Source organism: Eretmochelys imbricata, chromosome 10, assembly GCF_965152235.1.
Source record: "Eretmochelys imbricata isolate rEreImb1 chromosome 10, rEreImb1.hap1, whole genome shotgun sequence".
NCBI lineage: Eukaryota > Metazoa > Chordata > Testudines > Cheloniidae > Eretmochelys > Eretmochelys imbricata.
The window spans coordinates 27,299,096-27,311,411 of NC_135581.1; the positions used below are offsets into that span (position 1 = coordinate 27,299,096).

The 12,316-nt window shown below is 38.5% G+C and overlaps 1 protein-coding gene across 9 annotated transcripts in view; it reads right to left on the reverse strand.

Annotated features, from left to right (window-relative positions):
* Positions 1-12,316, reverse strand: part of RBFOX1 (RNA binding fox-1 homolog 1) — a 425,562-nt gene that overhangs the window by 86,437 nt on the left and 326,809 nt on the right. For 6 of the 9 annotated variants that reach the window (XM_077827774.1, XM_077827765.1, XM_077827770.1 and 3 more), the window contains one exon: positions 9,433-9,513. The exons of the other annotated variants lie outside the window; for them this stretch is intronic. In XM_077827774.1, coding sequence (XP_077683900.1) covers positions 9,433-9,513 — 81 coding nt within the window. The remainder of the gene's footprint in view (positions 1-9,432; positions 9,514-12,316) is intronic. 9 annotated transcript variants of the gene reach the window in all.

Sequence of the window (12,316 nt, forward strand, 5' to 3'; positions counted from 1 at the left end):
TGGAACCATGTCCTGGGGTACAACTGTCCCTCTTGGGGGAGGTGGGTGCAATTTGCAACCTCTGATCCAGCATGTGTGAATCAAGCCCTGCAAATTCAGGTTTTCAGAAATTAGAAATGATTGATACCCAAACCGAGACCGTACACATTTAATATGGTATTCTTTTCATTCCATTTAATAAATTGTATGTTGGTTTTATAAGTAATATATTTGGAAATCAGTGGTGTTACTTCTGATTCACCGTAGTGAAACTTAGCTCAAGATCTGCCCCTTGGTCTGAAATATTGGCCAAACCATGTTCAAAACCACTTTTATATCAAAGATAATCTTTTTTTCAGAATAAGGGTAATTCCAACATTTTTGACTGCAAATGCTAATGTAAAACATGGGAAAATATATAAAAATTTGGAAAAGTTGAAACTGATGAAAGTGTTTGATTTACAGAATCAGATCATATAAGGGAATTATTCAAACATTTTCAATGTTCAAACATTTTTATTTTCATATTTACTCAGAATGAAGCATTTTAGTATGACCTATGCAAAGAATTAAGTTCTTTTCACATTATTCCTGTTTACCACCAGATAATTTTTTCAAGCCATAAATAAATGCAATGAATTAATTCAAGAGACACATCAAAGATTCCTTAGTAGCTAAATGTGCAGTAATGAGGTTTTGGCACTGTGGAAGTGATGTTTGTGATCTGCCTACTAAAATGTATTGACAATTCCCTCTGGGTAGGATTTTTGTAACATTTCATTTAGCAAGGGAGAATGAATCTCAATCCTATAGTGTTTAACTTGGCAGGGCTGCAGAAGTTACATGCAAAGGTTCTTTTTGTTGTTTGAATGAGCAGTACAAGGCAAACAAAAACACGAAGTTGAAAATACAATGCTGTACTACTATATCTATTAAATTAGTTTAATCTATTACTTTTTCAGAACATGAAGCAGTTTTAATTTAGCTTTTAGGTGCAAAAGTAGACACATAATTCTGTAATGCTCCACTTTAAACCCTTTTTGATCTACACATCAGTCCAAAACTACTTACTGCATAGTCTCTTCCCAACTGAAAACCATGTCAGCTAGAGTGGGACAAATTCAGTCATGGTGTCATTCCAATGAAGTCAATTTAGGCTGAATTTGGCCAATTATGTCTTAAACACAAACAGTACAAATACACAGAACACCTGCCTCAAAAGCACAAGAGCCAAACAATCTTGAAGTCTCAGAGGAATGCCACCACCATCATCACAATGTACACTATTATGTAATCACATGTGAATGGCAAAGCAAACATGAATACTGAGTTAAGGCCAAATTTCTGCATGGAATGCCTCCATTAATATTTCAGTGCAGAAATACACTTAAAATTACTTTTTTTAAATATTTCTTCAGACTTTCCGAACCCTGTGAAAGCTTCTTGGTATTTCCTGAGTCATGGAAGATATCCCAGAAGTAGACATTATAAATTCCAGTGGTCCTACTGCAACCCCCTTTAACAGAGATGCCACATTCTGGGGTATCTTCAGAGATGCCGGACATATCAAGAGGATTTCACAAAAGCAATATTCTTTTAAAGTTAGTTAAATTTTATTTCTGTGCCAAGTGAATGACACAGCCTGGTGATTTAGGATATATATCTAGGTTTCATTTAATGTTCATTTTTGCTGTGCAGTTAAAGGGGCCTAATCCCCCATTCATGCACATGGGATTTATGCATGTAGCTCCTCTTCATACTAATGGGAATGACTGCACCACCACTAAAGGTAGGGCAGAATTTGTATGGGTTTACCCAAAGAAGGACAGCTCTACTTTGTGGTTGGCGGGGGGGGGGGGGGGGGGTGGAAGAAGGTCAGAAACTGCTGCAAAAGGTGCTCGGTGGTCAACTTTGCAGCAATGACTCATCCCCCCAGGAATGTGCATAAAGGTATGAAACCTGGTGAATGGCAGGCTGGGTTAGGACCTGCTGTGGGCATTATGCTAGTTGCCCCTTTTATAGGGGGGCTGGGAAGGAATTTTTCCCACTCCACCAGAATTGGCTTCTGTGGAGTGTGGTTTTTTTCTGCCTTCCTCATAGTGGCTGTGAGGATGGACCTTTTCTGGTGAACAGAAAAGGTGGTAGGCCATATGTCACAACTTATTTTGTAACATTGGGCGGATGTTCAGTGCAGGTACTCCATAGGGAGGGCAGCCAGCGTCCAGATAAATGACCTGGTAAAGGATTTAAAAGGAGGTACTGGACAAAGAAACAGAATGGGGGAGGAGGTTCGGGGACTCCCATGAGCGGTATGGCAGGGAGCCAACCGCCCTCCCCCCAACTCCATTCTCATAGCCCTCCTTACGCCTCTTGTGAGCCATGGGTTGGCTGGGGGACCTGGAAGGAAACAAAGCTGGGCCTGGTGAAAGCCCCAGAGAATTGATTTGAATAAGCATGGATTTGCCTGCACTGTACCCTTTATCTGCTGGATAGTCCCAGACATCTATATAATAAAGTTGCGGCTTGATTAAAACCTATAACAAGTCTCCTGTCCTTCTTGCAGTATACCCAGACAATTCCCCACATTTGTTCCATGTGTGTCAACAGGGATCCTGCAGTTTCCAGTTTTAATGATTCTCCACTCACTATTTACAATAAAGCCTCTGTGAAGAAAAAAAAGACTATATATATATATATATATATATATATATATATATAATAGAATCAAAATGTATCTGTAAAACATAAAAAAGACATGGTGTGTCATTTTAATAGAGTAATGCACAAACAAAACAAAATCACCAGTACTGAAGCTTTTTATAACCGGATTTATTTTTCAGACTCTAATTTAGGATTTTCTTCCGCTACTGAAATCTGATGAATAATTTAGAATAAAAGATAGTCTCTAATGCAGCAAGACAGATTTTTAAAGGAGCGGAAGGCATTTTCATGATCCACTTAAGAAAACTTAAGCATTTAAAATATTTCCTGTCAACAATATCATAGGACCAAAGGTTTCCGGGGAATTTCTTGAAACAACTGCCTTCCCACCTTTCAAAAACATCTCATCTTTGCCTTGTTGTTTTCTGGTTTCTTGTAAGCTAAAATCCCAGGGCAACATAGTTTATTGTTTTAATATCTGTCTGACACAAAACAAAAGTATCCTCTGGTGACTACTTATCTGTCATATGTATTTCTGTGAAAGAAGGATCAAGACAAATGAGATGTTTTGGGCACATCATGGGATTGTAGGTTTGGCATTGATTGAATTTTGCTTTTTTTAAGAAAGCTAACAAGGTACAAATTTGAAAAACACTATCTATATTTATATTAAGGACAGGGACTTTAAGAGTATTAAGCACTAAATATTTTAATATTAAATGTTAAACATGGTTTATTTTATTCTGAACAAAGAATGAACAATGAAGTAGTTCACAAACAGGGCAAATAAAGTGAGGGAAAAAAAGAATTTTCATAATTAAAACAGCTAAACTAGAAGAATCCCATTTTAGTGACACAATGGGCTGTAAACTTACTTTCTATTAATTGAACTCAATGTAATGACATTTTCTATATTAGAATGAATAACTAGTGATCTGGAAATTCATTTAGACCATTAGTTTAATTACAGAAACTGATGGAAGTTTTATCAGACAATTACGTAAAGAACAAGAACAATGTGGGTCTGATTTATAAGCATGTGTACCACCTAAATCATTTTTGCTGAATTCTACTACACCACTCCACACAAAATTGCAATCAATATATCAATTAAAAAATATCCTGCCAACTTCAAATGCCCTTGAGTATGATAAAATAGAATAAATGAATAGATTATTTTTGCATTCTGATAACATTTTGCTTCTTTTAAGTCTGTCACGTTGTTATAATATTGAAGTTTTTTTTAATCAAAAATTAAAATTGGCATGTGCATTTTGGAGCCCTTAAGCTTGTTTACGGATGATGAAAAAATTCTAATATTCAGTATACATTCTATAACAGAGATAGTGTCCCCAGTTCTGCTGTCATTGAAGTCAATGGCAAAACTATCTTATGGGAGTGCAAAACAAGTGGAAGGGAGCTCCTGGTATTCCTAGATATGCACTCATAATCATATCAGTCTAGGTAAGAGCATATAGCATTTACCATTCATATGATATATATGGAGGATGTCTAATATTCAGTGGTTATAGATCCAGGTATGTGGTATACAAAATCTCTTCAGTCCTAACTCTCCTCTGGTGCATGTACAGAGCTCCTGCTGAGAATACAAAAACTGCACATGCACATCAAAAGGCACGATTTGACCAGATATTCCTATGTATGCATCTGAAAGTAATGCAAAGCTTAATGGTTTATAGCTTTTGGGTTGGATTTTCAAAAGCATTCAGCTTTGGTCCAACTTTGTTTCTACTGAAGTCAATGGCTTATCTCCCATTGTCTTCCATGGGAGTAGAGTTTGGCCAACTCTGAGCTCTTTCGAAAATCCCACTCCCTGTTGTCGGATGGGATCTTTGCTACAGCAACCCAGCTAACGGGCCAATTTTAGTTAATGCAGGAGTTATATCAGTTGGCTGCTCCCTAGAGTACAAATGTTTTCTGTTGGTAGCTGCTTTCTGTACACTGACTGACTGTTTTCCCACCCTCTTCCCTGTGTTTTGTCTTCAATGTGTAACTTATTCTACTCCATTCACTACACAGTGAAACCTGTACTAAAGACTGAGCACTTGCAATATGCAATTCCTTGTCTTGAGCAAATATTTTAACGCTTCCGTATCTCGTGCACTGACTAACTCATTTCCATGATCTGTCTGCAAAGAACACAAAAAATTTCTGTGAAAGTCATCAATAATACCAGAGATTTCTTTCATTCACTTGTGGAAGGGTCATAGATATAGTGGAAGGTTCACCAAGTCCAATGAAGGGGATGCTGGACTTGCTCCAGAAACAATGTTGCTTGGGAACTTCATTCCCTGTGATGGATAGGTAGTTGCACAGGATGATATTCCAGCCATATCTGCATGCAGTTAAAGGTAGCTTCTGGAATTTGTAACTATGGATTGGGATTGTCACCGTCCCTTTTGTTTGGCCACAGCTGTTGAGCTCCTAATGCTGATGTTGTAGATCATGATGATTATGCTTTAACTCAACAAAACTACATGCTTTTTAACAAAGTAAATATGGTGGCAATTTATTTTATTTTCATTCTCTTTTTTAACTTATTACTTTTATATTTAAAATGTCAAAGTATATAAAGTATATAGGATAAAATTGGAGCCTTCACTTTTAGAGTGTGTCTGTCCATGTGCATATATAAGCGTACTTGGCTAGATCTTATCCTGCATTAGGGCAATTTGAGCTTTTTAGAATCATCCTCCACTAACTTGGGGGTTACACAAGGGCAAAAAATATCCAATATATTTTTTTTCATATTTTAAACATTATACAGATCTGTTTTAGCAGTAGGGCTAATTGGGCAGCTTCTGCATTAGAAATAGTGGGGAAGAGAGGCATGAATACAAAGTGAATTCATTTATAAATTCAGATGAATATTTGTATCTTTTTTACAGTATTTGCCCAGTTCTAGTAGTAGAGTCTATGAGGAACAAATAACAGCTGTCAATTATAGGCTACCTTAGGCACTTTTTTCTATAGCGTTATCAAAAGATCAGATACTCTCCTAGGGATCAAACTTGAGGCAGTTCCGCTTGTTGAGCAGCTCTAGTATTTGGTGATTAAAGAGAGACTCCAGGTTCTGTGTCTCATTTTCCATTACGTAGAAAGAAGCTTTTTAAAGAGACGAAAGTCTCCTCTGGAAACACTAATTTTCCGAAGTGGGGAGGAGTGAGAGGAAGAGGGGCTCAAATGTATTAGTCTCAAAAGGCCAAATTCTCTGCTGTACCAAGTTCCTGTCAGTGCTGCTGCAAGGTTGTGCACCACAGGGAAGCTCAATATGGTTCTCTGCTTGATCTCATTCTAGGTCGCAGCAATCATTTGACTGCTCTAATTATGGCAAGGGAACCTCCATGGCTGCACTCAGGTTACTTCTCCTCCTGCCCCTTACTCACGTCCTGCACTGCTTTGTAGTGGAGGGTAGTGTAGAAGCCACCTATGACAACTGTACTCCTGATAGGAATTCTCTTATGGTGGGGGAATCCCCAGCAGAGGAGATACAGCCAGATTCCTTTTTGTTTGCATTGCCAGACAATCTGGGCCACTTAATATACGTGATCAAATTAGGATATGGATGGTATGTTATTTTCATTACAAATTATTCACTTCCTGATTATAGGCCCATCCTGTACTCAAACCTATAGGAGTAAAGGAGATATAAGGCACCCCTTACATTCCTTTCTGCAGTTGGGCTATACATTACTTCCTGTGCACAGGAGAAGCGGGTTCTGCAGACTGATTTGCCCTACGTTGCACAAGTGGGTAGGAATGATTGGGGGAGGCAGAGCCTTGACTCTTTCCCCCTTTACACCCATCAGTGTAGTTACACCATTGAGTTCGGAAGGGTACACACGCTTCCTGGGAGCACTGGGCACACCAGGAGGGAGAATGTGACTCAGAAGTCTTGCTCTTCTTCGTGGGACTGCTCCAGAGACAGCCTAAGATGTATTCCCCCTTGCTACAAGCTAGCTAACAAAGTGACCAAATGGAGAATAAAATTAAGCAAATTCAGAGAAAGGCATTTTACCACCATATTTCTTTTCATTCTTTTGTGATAGCTAAATGGAAAGGTAAATAAGTAGGTTTAAATTTAAAAAGGCAAACGTAAAGTCATTAACATTTCTAGAGATGGAAGCTGAGATTTTCCAAAGTGCCCAAAGGGATATGGATTCCCAACTTCCACTAAAATTAACCATTTCCAATTCTCCCTGGCATCTTTGAAAATCTCAGATGACTGTCCCCCTTAAGTGTTTAACGTGATAACAAATTTGCAACTTCTACTATTTTAAGGGGGATAAAATCATTGTAATTTATCCTGAAATATTACCCATTTATAAGAATGGTAACAAATAGCAGCACAGGGTGATCAAATCACAATTCTTAAAGATTACTGAAAGATGAGGATTGTAATGCTGCTGTCTACATGGAATGACAGTAATATAATTCTTAGCCTCTTTGAGGTTAACACTGATGTGTCTATTCTCTTTTCAGGAAAGTATTCTATAGATTTGGACCAGATTAGAAGGATAGGAATTGTTGACCAAAATAAATACACATTGAAGTAATGCATTGGAGATTAAATTTACACCTTATGTATTTTAAGTTTTTAATATAGGACCCAATACAAATGAAGGTGTATTTCTCCTTATTAGAAAAGCTTACTAGAAATAAGAAACAAGTTTAAAGTAGTGCAACAATATTAGTAATTAATATAATTTAATTTTAACAGCACTACAATTATAATCCTGTAAGGAAAGCTATGTTCTGTCAATCCTACTAACAGGGAAGCAAATATGGTGACATGCAGGCATGGAGATTCAGAAGAATAATAGTGATTTGTACTGAAATGATTAGTTGCAATCTCTGTTCTGAAGGTTTATCTTGAAGACTGGCCAGTGGGAGGCAAGTGGGAAAGGTCTCGTATCTTGCTTACCTAATTTAACTGAAAACAAGTTTGTTAGTATACCATCTTTCAAAGACAAACCACTACTGAATGAGTTACTTTAGAGACATTTATTTTTGAGAGATGATGAAAAGAGCTAAAAATGGAGCTTAGTATGGCCATGCAATGACTAACTTAGGATTTAGTAACACTGCGAATATTTGAAAGATGTAAATACCAAGCACAGAGAGGATTTATTTAGCGTGGAACATGGGCATAAGTGGAGTCTTGGGGATAAAATTAAGCAAGGGTATATTAGGAGTGAATTGCAGGAAAACTTCTAATAGTGAGATGAATTAGGCAGTGGATAGTTCTCTGATGAATGTGGCCAAATTCCTTGGGACATTTAAAACAAAATGGGATAAAACACTAGCAATGTACTGAAGGGAATAATCTTCTGAGAGCAGGGATACAGAGTAGTTGACATCATAGGTCTTTCACATCTCTAACATAATACAAGGCATAACACTGCTGGAAAACAATCTGCTTGGGAAAAATAGCATTAGATATTTTCCAGTATAAATGTAGTGCGGTGAGATGATTTCTGGAATATTTGTCCCTATTTTGGAAGATTTCCTACACATTAAATTACTTTATCATTCATTGGTAAGGACTGGCCTCGGGGGCATTGCACACATTCATGTTGTGGTAGCAGTACCAGCAGCAGCAGCGATAGAATTGTTCACTGCCAGTGACAAAACAGCAGCACACAATTGTGATGATGCAGCAACATAACTCCCCTTCCCCCACCCTCCCTTTTTCCTAGAGAAAACTCTGATGTTTCCAATGCTGAATGGCAGACTAAGTATATAATTTGAAGCAGCAATGCTAAATATTTTATTTGATTCATTGCAGAATTGGTGTCCAGAATAGTCACTCCTCCAAAGTGCATTTTTGCAATGAACACCATCTGACAAAAATGACCCCAAACAGCTAAGGTTAAGCATCTTCTGTGAGGGAGAACTCACTGGTGAGGAATATACAGAAGATGCTACTGCTCATCATGTTGTGACAAATCAGACAAAGAGAAATCTGGTCTACCAGAACCAGCAGGAGTTCCTGTTGACTTTGTAATCATACCTTTGATATTTTAAGGGTCATTTCACTAGATGGTGATGGGGGTTTCATTTTCCTTGGATGTTTTGGTAGCAGCACCAGTGTAAATAACCACTGTTACTACTACTGCTCTCATTAGGTCCTTTTTTCACCCAGATCATATTCAGAACTGATATCATCATCTTCATCATCACAAGACCCAGTATTGTCAGAATTGTTTCCACTTCTGCTATAGGATTTTAGAGGATTTGGAGACATTTCCATTACAGAGGCAGAAAAATGGAGGACACCACAATGCATAACTATTTTTATTGGGCCAGTTGTTTGTATATTCAGTATCCATTTGCACACAGCTTCTCTTTTGTTGTCAATGGCTTATGTACTTTTCACCCCACCCCTGACAATTTAAAGGAAGACTCAATTTCTAGGCCCATCCTGACACAATTTAGTGGTGGCAGGGTATGAGATACTTGATTTCTTGCTCATTTCAGATTCAAAAGAAAATATTTGACTTTGTCAAAAGTATTAGTGTGTCCAACAGCAATGGACTCCAAATATTAGTGTCACTACAGAGGTTTTGACCAGTATAGTAGAATAGTATAATATTTTCTATTTACAATAATGATGATGTAAATAACAAATCAGTTGCTGAATTACCTGTAGAATTACTTAAACATGTTTAAAAATATCACATTTTACCTTAACAACAACTACGAGGGGACTTAATTCACATTTATTGGCTTTTGTCACAAAACAAAAATAGAGCCGTAACACTGGCTTACTTGTGGATGTGTATACTAGTGAACTGGGGGCACTGTACACGGGAGATCCCTCCTGGTTTGCCTGGCACAGCAGCACCCTGCCTACGAGAGAGAGAGAGAGAGAGAGAGAGTGGTATCTGGTTTTGGAACACTCAAACTAAACCTGCATTTTTATCCCAAACGAAAATAAAGCCGTAACACTGTGGAAGTACAGTGAAGCAGGGGCACTTTTTGCCCTTTGATTTCAAAACAGAAAAAGCCCCAATGAACATTTACAATCTTATATTAGAAAATCAAAACACAGATTCCCCCTCCCACAAAATATAAATATCCATTTTGATATGGGGAGGCTGGCGCAGGCTGTGTGAATTCCATGCATGCTGGCCCCTCAAGCAGTTATGCTGCTGTGCTTTATCGCAGCTGCTCTCTCTCAGTCTCTTTCCCCTATATTTCTAAAGCAGAGGCTGCCTAATTAGCCCTGCTTTTAATTTAGGCAATGCAACCACCCACACCACCTTTCCTGAAATGAGAGGCTGCTTGAACAAACACAGCAGATAAATCAAGCTGAAAAATCTCATAAGTACTGATTATGGAACAGATTTGATCTCGGTCGTACCAGTGTAAATTCAAAGTAGTTCCATTTACTCCAAAGATTTACTTGGATTGACACTGGTAAGACTGAGAACAGAATAGAACTACTTCTTATAAAGTTTCCTGCACTTTTGGTATTGCCTGGGTCAGAAATACATGAGAATAACTTCTTGCAGTGGTATATCAAGTATATCAGCTGAATCCAGGAAGGGCAGAAGTACACAAAGGGCAGAAATTCTAAAAGGTTAATGAAAAAAAGTTAACCAAAGATTTTGTTTGGGGCAAAGATTCAGCTAGGTTCTTATTTTATTCTCTGATCTGGGGGAAATTGAGTCAGTGCTCTGCCTAGTTCTACATTCCTACCTCTACGTCTGCCTGGGCAATCTTATATGAGGGACTGAACATTGACTAGACATGAAGAAAACTATCCTTTCACCTCTTGAAAGGACCAATCCATGTCAGGAATAAGGCCCACTACAGGGGTAGTATGAGGACATATGGCATGTGCTACATCAATTTGATAGATATTGTAGATCCTTCAGGCTTTTAGTATTGCGAATTCCGTGCCTTCATAAGAATTGAATTCATTTTAAAAACTAAAATAAATTGGGCCAATTTCTGCATTGACGTATAACCCATGCAACCCCGCTGAGTTCAACAGGACAGATCTTGGACAAGAGTGTGAGTGACAAGTTGGGGAACCTGTCTTTAAACTTAGCAATTCTGGTTGATGTTATGAAATTGTTTTGATGAAGTAATTTTATCATGCAATGCCTTTATATGAACTGGAATCCACTGGCTGACACTATCTTCCAGACCAGGGTCAATGAAGAGTCATTAACCTGAATGATGGTGCTCTGACTGAACAATGGGTATACGAACGAATTCACCTGAGCGAGGAAAACAGTTTGACCAAATTTCTCTGCAGAGAGCTAGTGAAGCACAGAGTGGAAAATCACCAGCAGCAGAACAAAGAAACCAGATATTGGCAGAGCAAGACTGGAAACTTTGGGCAGAAGAGGAAAACATGGGCATGCTTTCATAGCGGGGGGTCTGGTTTAACTGAGGAACCAGCAAAAATCAGAGAAAGCTAGCTGACCTAGAAAGGCTCCATGATTCTGAAGGATCCTGGGCACACCAGAGGACTCTGCCTAAGCACAAAGAATTCTCCAGAGGAAACAGAGACAAGGAAAATCGATACAGGTGGGTTTATTATTTTGTCTAGTGCAGTGTTTCTCTTGTGCTGCTAAGTAAAGAGTAAAATGTGTTTAGAATCCTGTGCAAAGCCTGCATGTCTGTTTGCTTTCACTATTATGAGCCCCTGAAGTGTTACACTATAAATCCAGAGCACACACATGGATGGAGTTCTGAAAGAGAGTGCTTACGCTATGGGGTGTGTGTGTGTGTGTGTGCACGTAGGCTATAGAGGGGCCTGAGGGGTCACCACTAGTCCCAGAAGCTAGGCAGTTTGACCCAGGGTCCCAGCTCCCGGGCAGGGATACTAGACAGGAGAATAGATGCACCCTCAGGGTGTGGAAAGACCCCAAGCCAGGGGCAGTGCCTGGACTCTGTTCAGACTCAGGAGGCTTAAAGCACATGGGGCCCCATGAAGTGGTCCCCAATCACAACTGCCTGGGGAATGTCCAGACAGAGGAGGAGCTCTGCCAGAACTGTGTGTGTCAGACAGTGTCCTGTGTAGACAGACTTTTCAAAGGCTAAATCTAAATATTATGGATTAAGTCCCACCAAAAGAAAATGCCAGATAGATTTCCTATGTAGAATTTGGATACCCCCTTGAACAATTAAGAGGTATTCCAAACCTAAAGTCATGACCACACCAAGTCCTTTTTTTCAACTTACTTTTTTAACTATTAACAACCTCTAAATTATTGGTTCCAGCTATGATAGGAAGCAGAAATACTTGGAATACTGTGAGAAAAACAATCCTTATGGTATAATCAACTTAGCAAAAACCAGGAAATACTGGAAATCTCATGGGTGAGCCTATCATCATTGTAATTTTCCAGCTCATGGGACTCAGTTAAGTAACACAACTTTTATATATTTGTCTGAATTGAACATCCTTGCCTTTTGTGATTCACCAATCACAAGTCTTAAAGGAATGAGATAAGGTAAAATTTGGCCCAAAACTTAGATTTTGTAAAAACAAGCTTAAAAAAACCCAAAGACCAACTGAAATATAAAATCTAAAATTAATTTAAAAAAAAATTAAAAGCGTAAACTGTTTTTAAGCAAATAAATATTCCCATATAGGTCCGCAATTAAGCAAGGTATCACTATTTAGAGTAGCACT